A 17,336-nucleotide genomic window follows, 5' to 3' on the forward strand; every position below is an offset into this window, starting at 1 on the left:
CAGCAGCACTGCCATCCTTGTTACAGGAACAAATTAGACAATCCTCAAGTGGAGACGCGCCTTCAAACACCCCAGCAGGAAATATTCTTTGGTCGAAAGAGCTCACAGGTACAGTGCAGACCAGTTTCAGTCACTTATAAGGCACCAGTGAGCGATTCAGGATTTGGAAACCAGTGAACAGAGGGTTCCCAGAAGGAAGGCATCGTGCACTACACCCATTTCCTAGAACAGTGGTGGCGAACCTTTTCGAGACCGAGTGCCCAAATTGCAACCCAAAACCCACATATTTATCGCAAAGTGCCAACATGGCAATTTAACCTGAATACTGAAGTTTTAGTTTAGAAAAAATGGTTGGCTCCGAGGCATGTGTTACTCAAGAGTAAGCTTGGTGGTAGTGGGTGGCTTTGCTTTGAAGCAACCGTGCAACTCTTCCAATGGGTGAATCACGACCCTAGGAGGGTTTACTCAGAAGCAAGCCCCATTGCCAGCAACTGAGCTTACTCCCAGGTAAAGGATCGCGCTTTAGTTCTTCGCATGAAAATCAGTGGGGTTTAACAGTGCTTAACAGGGTTACCTACACTGCTTCCCCAAAACTAGGTCTTAGGTTTCATGCTAATAATCGAGCCCAGTGGCCTGGGCCAGCCTAGGTGTGTATGGGGGGGGGGGGGGGGCACTCTGTTCGCGCGTGCCCACAGAGAGGGCTCTGAGTGCCGCCTCTGGCACCCGTGCCATAGGTTCGCCACCGCTGTCCTAGAACGTGAACACCAAATTCAAATTTGACGGAAATGGCACCACAGTTGGGTAAACCCTAGTTTAGGAAACTGAACTTCAGTTTTGATTAAATCAGTGCATCAAAAACAGCCAGCCTGTTTTCACTGATACAAACTACTACTGCTGCTACTTCTTCTTTCTATAAACTGTTTCTATTTCCCAAGCTTTGAGGGCAAGCATCTTTGTATTCCAACCAGTTTGCCCACTTCTAAAAAGATGCAAGGAAAAGGCCACGTTGAGCTTTGAATATTAACTTACGAGAGATGTCTTGACGAAACAGGGCAAAAGAGATGGCAGCGTCAGAACGAAGAGAAACCAAGCCTGGAATGCTGGCAAAACTGTTGTGGTTGCTTAGCTACAGTCAGTGAGGACATCTGTTTCTTAAAGCTACATCTGTTTCTCTTTTATTATGAGGGGGTTAACCTCCCCCCCCCCAACCCCAGCATATTTTTTTTGTTAGCTTTCAGATTTTTCTGCAAACTTGGAGGGTTTTTAGCTTAGCAGAAAGTTAGCCTTGGTTTGTCCATGGCTCCAGTTTCTGGATTTCCGCCACCTTGAGAAGTAAACATATTGAGTTTTGCTTGTTTGTTTAAGAGGAGAAACGGGGGAGTGTTTCAACCCTCCTCTGTCCCAGCTACAGTTTGAAGGGGTATTCTTTAGGGCCGGAAACAGCAGAGCACAACTGCTTGATCCCAGATTTTGCCTCGAAATCTTCTACGGAGCTTCTTGGGATTCCAAAGAACACTCAGAAGAAAAGGCAGCAAGAATGCATTTTTGCTTCCTGTTAACATTTATTAATGACACCAAACAAAAAGATCATCTGCATAAAAAAGAATCACAGAAATATGGCAGCATCTCTCAAAGGCAGATCAACCAAAGCACAGTTTTTACCCATTAACGCCACTATTTGATTTCTTAAAGCTAAAAAGAATTTTGCAGAAAATGCTGTAAAATTATTTCTTTAACGTATATCCCAATTTCCCTCTAACTGGGACTTGAAATGGCTTACAACCACATTGCCCCCTCTCCACCTTTTTTTCACAACAGCCTTGTAAGGTAGGCTAGTCAGTGATATTGGGACAAGCCCAAGGCTTGTCCCTGAGCTTCCAAGGTAGAGCAGGGATTCAAATCTGGTTGTCCCAGGTCCTAAGTCCAATCCTGTAACCACGATGCCACATTGGCCACTAGTGAGACTCGACATTTTCCACACTGATTTCAGTACAAAACATATTGTATTTTGGGGGCAATTTGGTGCAACAGGCTCATGGCTAACAACAGAAACAGGATCTCAGGCCTTGCTCCATCAGAGAGATCTTTTAATTGGCAGGACGTGACAACCACACAGGCGACACAGACAGAGACACACTCTTGCTAAGACTCTCAATGACTTTGCCGTAGGCGGCTGCAGAAACACAAACTGTTCCAGTTCAGAGATGGGCAGCTGTAAGCTCCGTCTTTCCTCCACTGGTTTCCACCTGGATCAGACTCCCCGAGCCCGGCCGGTTCTTCCCAGTGGCCCAGTCATAAAAGGTGCTGTGGAAACACACACACACACACACACAGGCTGCGTGAATCAGTGCCATGTCAATCAATCAATCAATCTTTATTTAATAGACCCAGCATAAGGTAAATAAAATCTGACTGAAAATTACTGGTAAATGTTTTAAAATGGTAAATATATCTACCCAGGAAAATCGACTGATCATAAGAAATTGAAAATGAAAAAATATGGAAACATAAAACAATTGGTTTTATTTTTAGGAGCAGCAGTGGCGTGGGAGGTTAAGAGCTCGTGTATCTAATCTGGAGGAACCGGGTTTGATTCCCAGCTCTGCCGCCTGAGCTGTGGAGGCTTATCTGGGGAATTTAGATTAGCCTGTACACTCCCACACACGCCAGCTGGGTGACCTTGGGCTAGTCACAGCTTCTCGGAGCTCTCTCAGCCCCACCTACCTCACAGGGTGTTTGTTGTGAGGGGGGAAAGGCAAGGAGATTGTAAGCCCCTTTGAGTCTCCTACAGGAGAGAAAGGGGGGATATAAATCCAAACTCTTCTTCTTCTTGAATAAAAGCATAAATATAAAAAAATAACTAAAAAAACCATTGAAAGGATTATTAAAAACTATTAAACAGGAGGATAGGGTTAAGGGAGTGATAAAATTGGCCAATGCTATGTCTCTAGGTGCACATTCTTATTGATATGGTTAGAGAAATGCAAGCTGGTTCCATTTTTTAAATGCATTTCTTTTTTTCTTTTAAAAAATATGTTTATTTCAACCACAGTGATACAATACAGTATAATTCCGTTTCATTTGTATATCAACAGTTATTACAGTGCATATATATAAACTTTCAGAGAAAATTAATATTAACTGTAGAGCAGTGTACCAAACGCCAAAAGATAGAGAAATAAGAAATTAGAAAATAAGAGAAAAAATAACAAAGAAAAAGAGAGAAAAGAAAAAGAAAGAGAAAACAAAAACAAAAACCCCAGGAGAGGGGGGACTTCCAATTTAAGAGCGATCCCTTATAAGGGATTGCATTATTACCTTAAAAAATATAGCACTTGCTATTTTTTTCCCGTATATTCATAAGTTAATTGTTATTTAACATTGAAGGTACAATAATAATTTGTTTGTTCCATATCTAACTTGTACAAAATCATTTAAAGGTCACCAAGTTTCTAAGATTTTTAAATGCATTTCCATTTTTGACAGGGCGCCCCAGTGCCTGGTTACCCTTGGACTGAGAACAGCACAATAAACACCTTACCCAAGGCCATTCAGACATTATTAAGCACGAAATTGTTAAGCAAGAACTACATTCAGACATGACTTTTAGCTGGCACTATCCTGGGATGCGCACAAATCTGATTGCTGTTTCTCGAGACAAAACTAGCTGCGATTAACCCACAGCCATCGACCATCACCATTCTAGACAGGGCGGTCCAGAATCCCAGCACCAAAGTCAGAGACTTCCCTGCTCCTATCAGTCTCCAAAAGATCTTTCTGGGACCTTAGACCCATTTGATCCTGAGTTTGATGGCTTAAGGGCAAAACCAGTTAATAGACAGTTGGAAAAATATAAAGATTGAGAAATATATGGAGTTGGAAAGAAAAGTGATATTGAAATGGTATAGAACACCAAAACAACTAGCATATATGATTAAAGGACTCAGTCCTAAATGCTGGCACTGCGGAGATCAGGAGGCATATTATGGCCATATGTGGACGGAATGTATAGAAGTGAAAAAATTTTGGACAACCGTATTGTTATATACCGAGAAACTGGTGAAGATTAATATTGGGATAAATAATGATTTAATGTTCATGGGTGTAATGGAGGATAGAAGGGTAGATAAAAATATAGCTACCCTGTTTCCCCGAATATAAGACATCCCCTAAAAATAAGACATAGTAGAGGTTTTGCTGAAGTGCGAAATATAAGGCATCCCCCGAAAGTAAGACATAGCAAAGTTTTTGTTTGGAAGCATGCCCGACCGAAAGACAGAACTTACAGAAAAAAAATAAAGACATCCCTGAAAAATAAGACATAAGCATCTTTGGGAGCAAAAATTAATATAAGACACTGTCTTATATTTGGGGAAACACGGGTATATGTATAAAATAATGATCAAAGCAGAACATGCAACAATAGCTTTAGGCTGGAAAGAAAAGAAAAAAATGGACAATCCAGAAATGGTTGGAATACATCTGGGAACAAGTGACACTGGACATTTTCGAAATAATAACAAAAAATAAACTGTGGCAAGATAAACAGAGCGAAATCTTGAAGATATGGACTATATATGTGGACTGGATGAAAGAAGCTGGAGTCAATGAGGAGATATGGGAGAAGAGATTACAAAGAATGAACTTACTGCTGTTTGATAAAACTATGAAGAAAATACAGGGGGGAGGGGGAAAAGGGGAAAAATGTATTGTTTGAAAACAAATGAAGAAGAGTATTAATATAAAATGGAATATTCAAATGATACAATTAAAAATTATTTTTTTTTTAAAAAAAGGGCAAAACCAGGAACATGTTTTCCGGCTATGTGGCTCCAGCGTTCGTCTTAAAGGCAATAAGTCCTGCAAGCAGAACACATGACTGCTGTCCCGGTTTCGGCAAAGCACTGAAGCCACTTGAATGCCATTGGAAATACGTTTGCTTTCATCCCCAGCGGATATGGACCAATATGCACCTGGGAGATTTTTTTTGCAGTACAGTAAACATTTATTAGGGCATAAATAATTCTGCATACAGTATGTTTGTATGATAAACAACAATACAACAAGGAATCCAATACACTAAGTTAGGATAAATTATACACAAACTTTCTGGAGACCTATTGTGATATCCATATGCTAATTAAAACCGATTTGAATGACTTCTCGTGTTTATTACAATGGCTTGAGCCTCAGACATTAAATCAATGTAATTTAGATTATCTGATACATCGAGGGGCACATTTTAGTACAGTCTTTGAGATATTGCTTCCGCTAGATATGTAGCGACCCTAAAGGTTATCTCAGAAGATGCATCACTAAGTAAATACTTCACTACATAAGCCAAAGGCAAATTTGTTTTAGCTTTAATAATCGGGGTTATATAGTGACTGCGTAGTGCAGAGTGTAGCTGACATTCTAGGACCGTGGTGGCGAACCTTTGGCACTCCAGATATTATGGACTACAATTCCCATCAGCCCCAATTGGCCATGCTGGCAGGGGCTGATGGGAATTGTAGTCCATAACATCTGGAGTGCCAAGAGTTACTCCCTGGAAAGGATATGCTGTATTGTATCCACGGCATTTTCAGACCATGGGCATAGTCTGTCAGCGAATAAAACACCTTGAAACCAGGAAGATTTTCAAGGTGCAGGCAAAGCCCCGGGTGAGGAGGCCTGTTTACTCACTCCGCAACGAAATCTAAAGGTGTCCAGGAACTGAAGTCTGCGTCAGGCATAGATTTCCGGTTCATCGGGGTATCCAAGGTAACCCTGGGAAGGAGAGAGATAAGTCCCTTGTTTGTCTGCTGACGCATCTGATAAGCCTGCCCTGCATTTCTACGGAACAAGCAGTACAAGAGGAGACCGAAGATTTTTTGAATCCTGTACATCTTCGAACAGCACGCATCTTATTTCTTTAAGATCTTACCTTTGTGTTGCCTAAAAAGATACTGTATAAACAAGGAAGTTCCCACAAAACAAGGTGCCTTCGACTCTTAGGTGTTTCTTATTTGCACGAAGAGAAAAGCTGCACGCTTCACAGGTGTGTGTGTGTAAACACAAACCCCCCAAACCCCCGTGGAAAATCCCTAGCGACGAAACAGCGACAACTGCATAGAGCAGCGGTTCTCAACCTGTGGGTCGCGAACTCTTTGGGGGTCGAACGACCCTTTCACAGGGGTCGCCTAAGACTATTGGAAAACACAGTTAGGAAGTAGCAACGAAAATAATTTTATGGTTGGGGGTCCCCACAACATGAGGAACTGTATTAAAAGGTCGTGGCATTAGTAAGGTTGAGAACCACTGGCATAGAGTAAGCTAGGAGGGCAAAGGCGGGGGGGGGGGGGGATCCCAGATTATACATATGTGTGTGTAAACAGTATACATATGTGTGTGTAAACACAATGTGTGTCATTTTGTGTCATTTTGTAATGCGTAATGTGTCATTTTGTCCTGCACACCCCAGATTTGCACTGTGCACAAATGTAGGATGGGAAGAAATAACATCTCAGAGACTGGGGGGGGGTGGGAGGAACCCCACAAACAGGATCTTCACCGAGGTTGCAAAAAATAACGTGTGTGCGACAGAAGCCAGTGTGCAGATGTTTAACTCTTGGTATATTTACGGGAAAACAGAATCTCCGGAGAGGGCCAACAGTGTCTTGTGACGGGAACAGTGTGAACGGAACCAATTAAACTCGCCCCACCCAGCCACTGCTCTTGAGAAAAACGACAATAATGACCATATTGTTAAATTCGTGGCATCTTTCCACTCCACTAAAAAGTCCCTCATGTTCTATCCTTTCCCGACAGAGGGATTTCTGAACGTTCTTGCCATTTGGAGTACATTGTTCAGCTCCACGATATCCTTTCTGGAATGGGGCAACCAGAACATTATACATTGGACTGGATCATGCGGATCCATTCTGCCAGTAGAAGCGCTTTCCTCCGTCACGAGTCTTTTAGAGATGGAAGATGCCTTCCACCAGAGCAAAGGGTGTCTGCTAGGGGAGCAGATCTACAGGAGCTATGATGGTATTCCAGATGTACATAAAGATCGATACAGATGGTGGAGGCCAAGATCACTTACGGGAGAATGGCCACTACCGTAGATCCTGAGGGCAGGCCACTGTTCGCACCAGACAAGCTCTGACACAGCTGATGGACGGCTCCTTTGGCCATGCCGTAGCCAATCATTCCTATGGGGAAAGGATGGAAAAATCACTCTCGCCCACAAACGCACTGAACTCAGGCAGGAAAGACAGACTGGTCTTAGAATTTTATAACACATCAGTAGAATGATCTAAAACATTTTCCTGTCATCTCCACAGTTTATGCTCTTGAACACAAGAGCGCACGCGAGTTCAAATGCAAACTTACTCCATGGTAAGTCAAGGGCAGACTAGTCAGATATCCTGCTGCGATCTGCAAAGCTTTCCAGTGCTCGGTGGCTGGACTCCCAGGCCTTGCTTAGCTCCTTGTCTGCCCCCTCCCCCACCCCCCCACGACTAGAATATATTAGTCAAGTCTGCCCAGTTAATATAACTCATGCCCGCTGCAGAATTCAGAAGCAGAAGCAAGCCTTTATTGGCATAGACAACAGTACAACAATAATAAAAAACGGATTAAAAAGCATATACAATACAGGAAATAAATGTTAGGTCGAAGGAAATCTACTGGCGTTTGATAATTTCCAGGAGAAAGTCTGCCACTATCATACAGAGAGAAGGGTCAGGGCTGTCCAACAAGTAGTGTAATCTAATTAAATTGGGGAGATCGGGTAAATGTAAAGGACTAAGATTCACATACTTGGATCTGATTTCCTTGAATCTGATTGGTGAGCCAGAGGTTCAACTGAGCCATCGTTACATGGGCACAACCTTTTAGCCTTTTCTTGCTTATTAAATCTGCCATGCAACAAGGCAGAAGGCATAACATTAAACCTGGCAAGCATTATGGCTCTCCTTTGAGCAGGGTTTATTAAGCAATACAGGTAGTGTGCCAAGTGGCCCCGTTCAACTGGGAGAGAAAAATACAGGGGGGAGCACGTTTTCTTGGCTGCGGTGATTAGGGTAGAGAACTCTCTATCCAATAGTTGACCATTTAATTTCCTATAAGCTTCTGAATAGGACAAGGGGGGCTGCAGAATTCAGGGTTTCTGGATACTGAATACAGATAGCCTGGGAGGACTTTACAGGGGGAAGTCTGCTGTTCACAAACCTTCCTCTGTCAGGTATGAGTTAAAAAAATCCACCAGGCTGATGATACAGTCCATTGCAGAAGGTCTGCAGAGGTCATCGGCCTTTGGAACAAGGCAAGCTCAAAGCAGAAGTCAAAGTCCAGAGGGCCACTCTTTGAGGCTACCCTATTGCAGCTAACTCTGTGGAAAGCAAATAACAGCAGCTCAATCCAACCCTCTCTCTTTTTCCAAGCACAGCCTGGTCCCCCTTGGAGCCTGGTGAAGGTTAGCACAGAAACGCCTCCAAAACATTTTCTCCGCATCTTGCTGCTTTCAAATAAAGAGGCTGCTGTTTCACCCACAAGGATCCTGGTGGCGTAGGAGGTTAAGAGCTCGTGTATCTAATCTGGAGGAACCGGGTTTGATTCCCCGCTCTGCCGCCTGAGCTGTGGAGGCTTATCTGGGGAATTCAGATTAGCCTGTGCACTCCCACACACGCCAGCTGGGTGACCTTGGGCTAGTCACAGCTTCTCGGAGCTCTCTCAGCCCCACCCACCTCACAGGGTGTTCGTTGTGAGGGGGGAAGGGCAAGGAGACTGTCAGCCCCTTCCAGTCTCCTGCAGGAGAGAAAGGGGGGATATAAATCCAAACTCTTCTTCTTCTTCTCCTCATATCACAGTTGCGTGACATGCCAGGGAATCTGGAAGCGGCTTTTCTCGAGCAGGGCTAATCAAAGACCCAAACAACGATCACACCCCAGAACATTTGCAAAACGTTGTATTTTACCTGGCGTCCCCGCTAATGCTGCTTTCGCCCCCGTCAGGGTCAGCAAGCCGCCTTCCTTCAGGTGTTTTGTAGCCAAGTGGCTGGAGATGGTGGATGTCCAGACGCTCTGCTTCCACATCAGGTCACTGTTTTTGTATAAAGCTGGGGGATAAGGACATTGCAGATGGTCACGCCGGCGTATTTAGAGGGGGGCAAGCCGGGGTGTGAGCCCCGGGCGCTACTTGCCTAGGGGCACCCAGGTTGCTCCTTTGCAAAACAGGAAGCCGCCACCACTCAGAGGGCTGGTCTACCTTTCACTAAGCAGCAATGGGCAGAAATGGCCTGTCTATCAAGTCTTAACAGTGGGTAGACCAGCCCTCCAGATGGGCAGATCCTTTGAGCACCAGTGTACAAAGTCCCCAACCACACTTTCTCCCCATGGCAGTGAGCATGACCGCCATATAGATTATACAGATCTACAGCAACATGTTCGTTATTGGCCAGCTGTTGCAGGGAAGTCCCTTTTTCTTTTCTTTTGTGTGTTGCACCTGTGCAGCTATGCAGGTGAAGCCGACTGGATTATGGGACAATCGGCGTGGCTGTGGAGGATCGATTCTGTAGGCCTGCGCAGCTGCACACGTGTTGCAGAAAATAAAAGAGAGAGAAAAGCGTCTCCAAGTGAAGGTGCGAAAGAAACCCGGAACCAGGGGCTCCAATCGCTGCTTGAACGGGTGAAGGGCGCACATGCAAAAGGGAGAAAGGAAAGAACATAAGAACATAAGAACTAGCCTGCTGGATCAGACCAGAGTCCATCTAGTCCAGCACTCTGCTACTCGCAGTGGCCCACCAGGTGCCTTTGGGAGCTCCCATGCAGGATGTGAAAGCAATGGCCTTCTGCGGCTGCTGCTGCTGCTGCTCCCGAGCACCTGGTCTGCTCAGACATTTGCAATCTCACATCAAAACGGGTTCCTTTATTATGACCGCAACCTGTTACACATGTGCTGTGCAGAACCCGCCTGGAAACATCATGGAAAAACACCTGGAATTGATTTCAGACTTATATGCTAGCTTTCTGGATTTTAATTGAAAACAGACACCAAAACCAGATTTCCTCCCCCGCCCCCTTGCCTACAATGTGCTTTGATCTCTCAAAATGGCAGACAGAACTGGATACATCTAACACTCGCTGGAAACTTGTTGCGAAACCCTCACACGGAAGCGGTTTTCACCAGCAGGCTCTCAGCTGTTCAAAAGGGATATACATCTGGCACAAACACTCCTGCTCGCGCTAACACTGTGTCGGGTTTTAAACATGGCGCATGCTCAGGCCTCAGAAACTCATTTAAAAATGCCACCAAGGATAATATCAGCCTAATGGGGCTGAGGTTAGCTGATCCCAAATCCTCCATGTCGAGCAGCATTTTGCAAAAGAAAGCGATCTTCCTCCCGACGGGTCAGGTTTTCTAATGAAGGGCACTGTCCAGTTATTAAGACGTTTCCAGCGATCAAGCCAACGTGCTCAGGCTGATAAATCTGCAAATTTACACATGCCATTCCCGTTACGTAGCAAATTCAAGTGAGAGATTAAGTGTGTAGAACCTCTCTGCTTCTTATAATGTGTGTGTGTGTTGCAGGGGGGGGGGATCTCTTCGTAAAGCAAAGCTGAGGACACTCCTTGTTAACCATCCCCTGATAAATATGGTCAGAAGGCATGAAAAATGTATATTGGGTCTAGATTCAGATCAGAGGCCCTCAGTGGGTCATCTTGATGTAGAATCATAGAATCATAGAGTTGGAAGAGACCCCAAGGGGCATCATGTCCAACCCCCTGCAATGCAGGGACCCACAATCAAAGCACTCCCGACATATGCTGGTCCAGCCTTTGTTTAAAAACCTACAAAAAAGGAGACCCCACCACTCTCCGAGGCAGTGAATTCCACTGTTGAACAGCCCTGACGGTCAGAAAGTTCTTCCTAATGTTTAGGTGGAATCTCTTTTCCTTCACCTTGAATCCATTACTCTGTGTTCCAGTCTCTGAGGCAGCAGAAAACAAGCTTGCTCCCTCTTCGACATGACATCCCTTCAAATATTTAAACATGGTTATCATGTCACCCCTTAACCGGCTCTTCTCCATACTGAACATCCCCAGCTCCCAAAGCCTCTCTTCATAGGCCATAGACTCCAGACCCTTTACCATTTTGGTTGCCCTCCTCTGCACCCGCTCCAGCCAGTCAATATCCCTCCGGAACTGTGGTGCCCAGAACTGTACACAGTATTCCAGGCCCTTATATAAAGCCGTGAATTAGACTTCCGCGCGGCGATACTGTGTTCAGTTCTGAGGTACCACATCTCAAAAAGGATATCGAGAAGAGATAGAAAAGATGCAGAGAGAGAAGGAACTGCAATGAAGAGTTCGATTGAAGGATGAGGAGCACCTTCCCTATGAGGAGAGGCTGCAGCGTTTGGGACGCTTTAGTTTGGAGAGGAGACGTCTGAGGGGGGATATGATTGAAGTCTATAAAATTATGCATGGGGTAGAAAATGTTGACAGAAATGTTTCTCTCTTTCTCACAATACTAGAACCAGGGGGCATTCATTGAAAATGCTGGGGGGAAGAATTAGGACTAATAAAAGGAAACTCTTCTTCACACAATGTGTGATTGGTGTTTGGAATATGCTGCCACAGGAGGTGGTGATGGCCACTAACCTGGATAGCTTTAAAAAGGGCTTGGACAGATTTATGGAGAAGTCGATCTATGGCTACCAATCTTCATCCTCCTTGATCTGAGATTGCAAATGCCTTAGCAGACCAGGTGCTCAGGAGCAGCAGCAACAGAAGGCCATTGCTTTCACATCCTGCACGTGATCTCCCAAGGGCACCTGGTGGGCCACTGCGAGTAGCAGAATGCTGGACTAGATGGACTCTGGTCTGATCCAGCAGGCTAGTTCTTATGTTCTTATGTGAGGTCTAACCAAGTGAAGTATCTTAAGAGTGCATCTTCTCAAAAACTCATAATACATGAAGTTGAACTTAACTATACCTTAGACTATCTTACATAGCAAACCTGATGCAAGTTTTAAGCCTGTTGGGCTTTCATTGGAGTAACTGGGTCCAGGAACCGGTGTTAGAGGCTCAAATTGTGAGCTTAAACCTATACCAGTCTCCGGGACAGATGCATAAGGAAGGAAGCAACACTACCTGACAGCACACAGAGTTGCTTCAGTCACACTCATGAACGTGCAGCTCACATTTAGCTTTGGCGCTGCCTCCAGCCCATCCACCGGCTACGCAAAGGATGGCGTCCACCTTCTTTTCTCCCAACAGCTTCCCGACGTCTTCGGTCACCTTGAAACGGATGAAGGTGAAGATGTTATGAGAAAGCTTCCCGAGGAGCACGCACTAGAGTTTGGAAGCATCTAGACCAGTGGTGCCGAACCTTTGGCACTCCAGATGTTATGGACTACAATTCCCATCAGCCCCTTCCAGCATGGCCAATTGGCCAATTGGCCATGTTGGAAGGTGATGATGGGAATTGTAGTCCATAACATCTGGAGTGCCAAAGGTTCGGCACCATGGATCTAGACTCAACACAACGATTCACTCTAAGCTCAAAGAATTGTCCCACAATCTGTAAAATGGGAACTGCTGCCTCAATCTGCCTCAGGGCTGTGCAGACAAGGGAGGGGGCGTTCAATCAACCCCCATTCAGTTTTTTCTGTTTGAAACCTGGTTCCCTGATTTGTCAGCAGAGCTTTAAAGAAGAAAAAGAAAAATATTCTTCTCCTCCTCTTCCCCCCACCCGCCCCAAGTAAATGCTAGTAACAAAGCAGGAAGCCCGGCTCCAAATAGCAAAAAACAGCCTAGATTTTTCCTTCCTCGTATAGCCCAAGTTAAATTGAGGCTCCACAAGTCTTCCTTTACACCAGGGGGTGTCCAACTCTGGCGCTTCAGATGTTCATGGACTACAATTCCCATCAGCCCCTGCTGGCGGGGGCTGGTGGGAACTGTAGTCCATGAACATCTGACGCGCTAGAGTTGGACACCCCTGCTTTACACTCTATGGACGGGATCTTTGTCTCCTGTTCGAATCCCTTGCAAGGTGGTGGAGCTGCTTCCGGGCTGACCCATTTCAAGTTGCAGGTGAGGCTCACGTAATTTATTAGACACATTTTTTAAAAAATTCTGCACATAGCAGGTCAAGAAGGATGGAATCTTTCTCTAACCCACAGGAGTCAAACTCGCGGCCCTCCAGAAGTTATGGACTACAATTCCCATCATCCCCTGCCAGCATGATGCTGGCAGGGGATGATGGGAACCATAGTCCATAACATCTGGAGGGCCACGAGTTTGACACCTATGCTCTAACCGACTCTTCTATTCGTTTTTATATGAAAAGAATTTTCAGGGGCAGGGCAGCAAAAAATATGTTTAAAATCTGGCCAATGATGCTGCTTGAATGAACTGTCCAAGATCAGTACCACAGGTAAAGACTGGAGTTTTTTTCTTTCTGTGCTGTGACTGAAGAAGAAGAAGAAGAAGAAGAAGAAGAAGAAAAAGAAGAAGAAGAAGAAGAAGAGGAGGGGGAGGAGGAGTTCAGATTTATATCCCCCCTTTCTCTCCTGCAGGAGACTCAAAGGGGCTTACAATCTCCTTGCCCTTCCCCCCTCACAACAAACACCCTGTGAGGTGGGTGGGGCTGAGAGAGCTCCGAGAAGCTGTGACTAGCCCAAGGTCCCCCAGCTGGCGTGTGTGGGAGTGCACAGGCTAATATGAATTCCCCAGAGAAGCCTCCGCAGCTCAGGTGGCAGAGCTGGGAATCAAACCCGGTTCCTCCAGATTAGATACATGAGCTCTTAACCTCCTACGCCACTGCTGCTCCACTGCTTCTCTCAACACCCAGAGTATCCCAAAAGTGAGGGAAATACTTTTTCTTGACTGCAGCTCAGGGCTGCAGCTCAACCATTTAGTAGGCAGATTCTCCCAAGAGTAGAAATAGAGTCATGAGAAAAGCTTTCAAAGTACCTAATCCTCTTCAGAAAAACCGGCAAAGGCTACGCAAGCATCTCCCTGACTTTATTGTGATTACTTCAATAACCAATAATAAAACAGGTCTTCTTTTAATGGATGGATGTTGTTTCTATTGTGTTTTTCATGTTTTATTTATATTGCAAGCCACCTTGAGCTCTGCAGTGGCGCGAGGCAGCAAAACCGATGTTGTCAAGAACGACAACAAATCAGTTGTTTGGCGGGAGGTCAGTTACCTGCTCAGCTTGCTCCACAAAGGAATCGCTCATTTTCACAACGATGTTGGCACTGGCTTCTTCGTTCTCTGTTAAGTCAATGCTGGCCACCCACTGATAAAACAAAAAAAAAAGCAGGCACACAAGATATTTTAGGATTTCTAAACAGCCAACAGGATCAGAGCCAATAGATTTGCAGGCAAGATTTGTAGGCAGGTGAAAAGGGGTCCGTTCTATGGCTGCAAACCGCCCCTCATGCCTTGTTAGCAGGAGACCATTCCCCATTTCCAACCTCTATGGATATCTGGCATTCATTCATTCATTCATTCATTCATTCATTCATTCATTCATTCATTCATTCATTCATTCATTCATTCATTCATTCATTCATTCATTCATTCATTCAGCCTTTATTTGGCATAAACAGTATAAAATCACATCAAAATCGCATCAAAATACAAGCTTGCAACATATAACAAATGAAGCTGATTCATACATACTGTTGCTTATGGGATATTTCCAGCAGAAAGTTCGCAGCCATTTCACAGAATGTAGCATCAGAATTATTTAATAAGAACAATAGTCTGCTTAGTTCATCCAGTTCGCTAGGTATCATAGAAAGCAACCTAGAGTATTTGACTCTAATACTTGGCGATTTAGGACAACGGAATAATTGGTGAGTTAATGTTTCTAATTGATTTGCACCACATGAACACACCCTTTTGCACGTTTCTGGATTGTTATATCGACCTCGTAGGATGGCAGAAGGGAAAACATTGAAGCGAGCGAGTAAAAATACTCTTCTCTGATCTGGATTGGTCAGATAGGAGGCCATTCTGTTATGTTGTAAGGGGATTGATAGATGTAAAGGTGAACAAGTTTTCCTCGCTGATATCTGGCATTTAAATTTAACCCCCTAGTTCGATTTTGCAGAACAGCATCTGGCCAAAACACACCGGCACGGGGCCAGCGGTCTGCCTGAATATGGTCTGGGAGGCCTAAGAGCAAATTCCAATTCATCCAGGAACTTTGCTAGGTGACTGCGAGCAACTCTCCCTCTCTCTGCCTAGCCTACCTCACAAGGTTGTTGGGGTGAGGATAACATGGAGGAGTGGGGAACGAGGAGCGCGTAGCAGGCTCAGCGACAGAGCTGCATCGCGTGCCGAAGGTCCCAGATTTAACAGGCAGTTCCAAGAAAGGACTCAGCACTAGGCGATGTTGACGTACCGCTGCCCAAGACTCCGGCTTGCAGCTGCCAATCAGAGAAGTCAACGCATTCTAAGGTGGGTGCAGCTGCGTTATGAATGCTCCCCAAACCCTTCCTGGGGAAACTCAGCATCAAAACATACTAAAGTAAACTCACAATAAAACAGAGTCCAGTGCAGCTGAGCACACACAGAGCCTCCTCCTATTGAATTAGATCAGGGGTGGCCAACCTATGATGCTCCAGATATTCCTGGACTACAATCCCCATCAGCCCCTGCCAGCATGGCCAATCTTCACAGCCTCAAGCACAGCCCTTTCACAGGAACCACAGCCAGTGGTGGGATCCAAAAATTTTAATAACAGGTTCCGATGGTGATGGGATTCAAACAGTGGCGCCGCCGCACACACGCACCTCCAGTCCCTATTGAGCGGGGGCCTTCAAACTATGGCCCCCCAGATGTTCATGAACTACAATTCCCATCAGCCCTGCCACTAGGCCATGCTGGCAGGGGCTGATGGGAATTGTAGTCCATGAACATCTGGAGGGCCATAGTTTGAAGACCCCTGGAACTTATTGAGCAAGGAGGTTGCTTTAGTAACCCCTTCTCGGCACTCAGAAAAAATTAGTAACCACTTCTCTAGAACTGGTTGGATCCCACCTCTGCCACAGCCCCAGCCTTAGCTGGAAAGGATGGGGATCGAACTGGGCTCCTTCTGTATGCCAAGCAAATGCTGTGCCACGAAGTCTTCACACCCCCCCCCCAGTTTAAAGACATTTATTCCAGCATGTGCTTCCATGCTCACTTAGCCTCCTGACTTCATTCCTGCTCCGCTATGGCCCCTTCCGCACCTGCAGAATAATGCACTTTCAATCCACTTTCAATCCACTTTGAAGCTGGATTTTACTGTGCGGAACAGCAAAAGCCTCTTTCAAACAATTGTGAAAGTGGACTGAATGTGCATTATTCTGCATGTGCGGAAGGGGTCTATATTTCCCTGCACTCTTTTTTATGGGAGGCAAACTTTTACATCCAGGAAAAACTTTTGGGTGAGATTTTAACTTTCTGCAAATGCGCTGTGAGTTTTGCCAAACTCCCAACCCAACACACCCCCAAAGCTGATCCCACCGGCAGCCCGTCCACGGGGGGGGGGGGGAGTTCGAATCCAGCTTCGAATCCCCACGGGGAAGTTTCCTGGGCGCCCCGGGGCCAGCCACGCACTCTCCGCCTAGCCTACCTCGCAGGGCTGCGGCGAGGATGAAAAGCAGGGCTTGGAGCCGCCGCTGGCTGGGGGCGACAGGTGGGATGTCGAGCAAGGCGACGGCTGGGTGGAGCTCAAGGGCGAAAAAGCCACCCTCTGCCTCCAAGCCGGGGCTCTTGGGTGTGCGGGGGGGGGGGGTGCCTGGGCTGCAAGCGCCCTCCCTGGGGGGCCAAAGCCTTACCCACTGCTTGGCGCGGAAGGCTTGCACGCAGCGGGCGCCCAGCGCGCCCCTGCCGCCGTAGACCAGCACCCGCCCGGCCTCCGACGCTGCCATGACCGACGCCGACGCCGCTCGCTCCTGCTCCCAGGACCCCCCCCCTCGTTCCCCCCCCCCGCCCCAGGCGAGTGGGCGGAGCCCCCGACGCAGAACCGCCCCGCGCAGGCCCGGCTCCCTCCCACCGGCCAACCAACCAGCGCCCCTGCAGCTCCAGCCACGCCGCCTCGCGCTGCGCCCGGCTGCGCCCTCGTGGCGCGCGGAGGGTGGGGGGTCTTGGCACGCGCGGTCAGGGTCGCCCCAGGAGCACAGCTTGGCCGGGGGGGGGCGCTTATTGGGGTGGGGGGAGGCTCTTGCAGGGCGCGCGTCAGGCTCTCGGATGCGGCGGGGCAGGAGGCGGTGATCCTTCGGTTTGTTATGATCGAGGCAGCCGCCTGCTTGAGAGGGATTGAAATGCGGGGCGCGTGGAGGATC

General features: G+C 46.6%; 1 protein-coding gene across 1 annotated transcript; it reads right to left on the minus strand.

Annotated features, from left to right (window-relative positions):
• Positions 1-1,542: 1,542 nt before the first annotated feature.
• QDPR (quinoid dihydropteridine reductase) lies at positions 1,543-16,969 on the minus strand. The gene is made up of 7 exons (XM_048509917.1): positions 16,830-16,969; positions 14,204-14,296; positions 12,191-12,287; positions 8,963-9,103; positions 7,088-7,196; positions 5,686-5,769; positions 1,543-2,304 (listed from the first exon to the last, which is right to left on the minus strand). Exons 1-7 carry the CDS (start codon positions 16,920-16,922, stop codon positions 2,199-2,201), a joined length of 723 nt encoding a protein of 240 aa, XP_048365874.1. The 5' UTR covers positions 16,923-16,969; the 3' UTR covers positions 1,543-2,198.
• Positions 16,970-17,336: the final 367 nt, after the last annotated feature.

The sequence above is a fragment of the Sphaerodactylus townsendi genome, linkage group LG10 (assembly GCF_021028975.2).
Source record: "Sphaerodactylus townsendi isolate TG3544 linkage group LG10, MPM_Stown_v2.3, whole genome shotgun sequence".
Taxonomy (NCBI): Eukaryota; Metazoa; Chordata; class Lepidosauria; order Squamata; family Sphaerodactylidae; genus Sphaerodactylus; species Sphaerodactylus townsendi.

What these genes read in the sequence shown, in the direction of transcription:
- QDPR (XM_048509917.1), bottom strand. Translation starts at nt 16,922, where the DNA reads ATGGCAGCGTCGGAGGCCGGGCGGGTGCTGGTCTACGGCGGCAGGGGC. An exon ending in AGCATTAGCGGGGACGCCAG is followed by an intron (nt 7,197 to 8,962) that starts GTAAAATACAAC and finishes CTTTCCCCATAG; the next exon opens with GAATGATTGGCTACGGCATG. An exon ending in CCTTTAGATTTCGTTGCGGA is followed by an intron (nt 2,305 to 5,685) that starts GTGAGTAAACAG and finishes GTGTTTCCACAG; the next exon opens with CACCTTTTATGACTGGGCCA.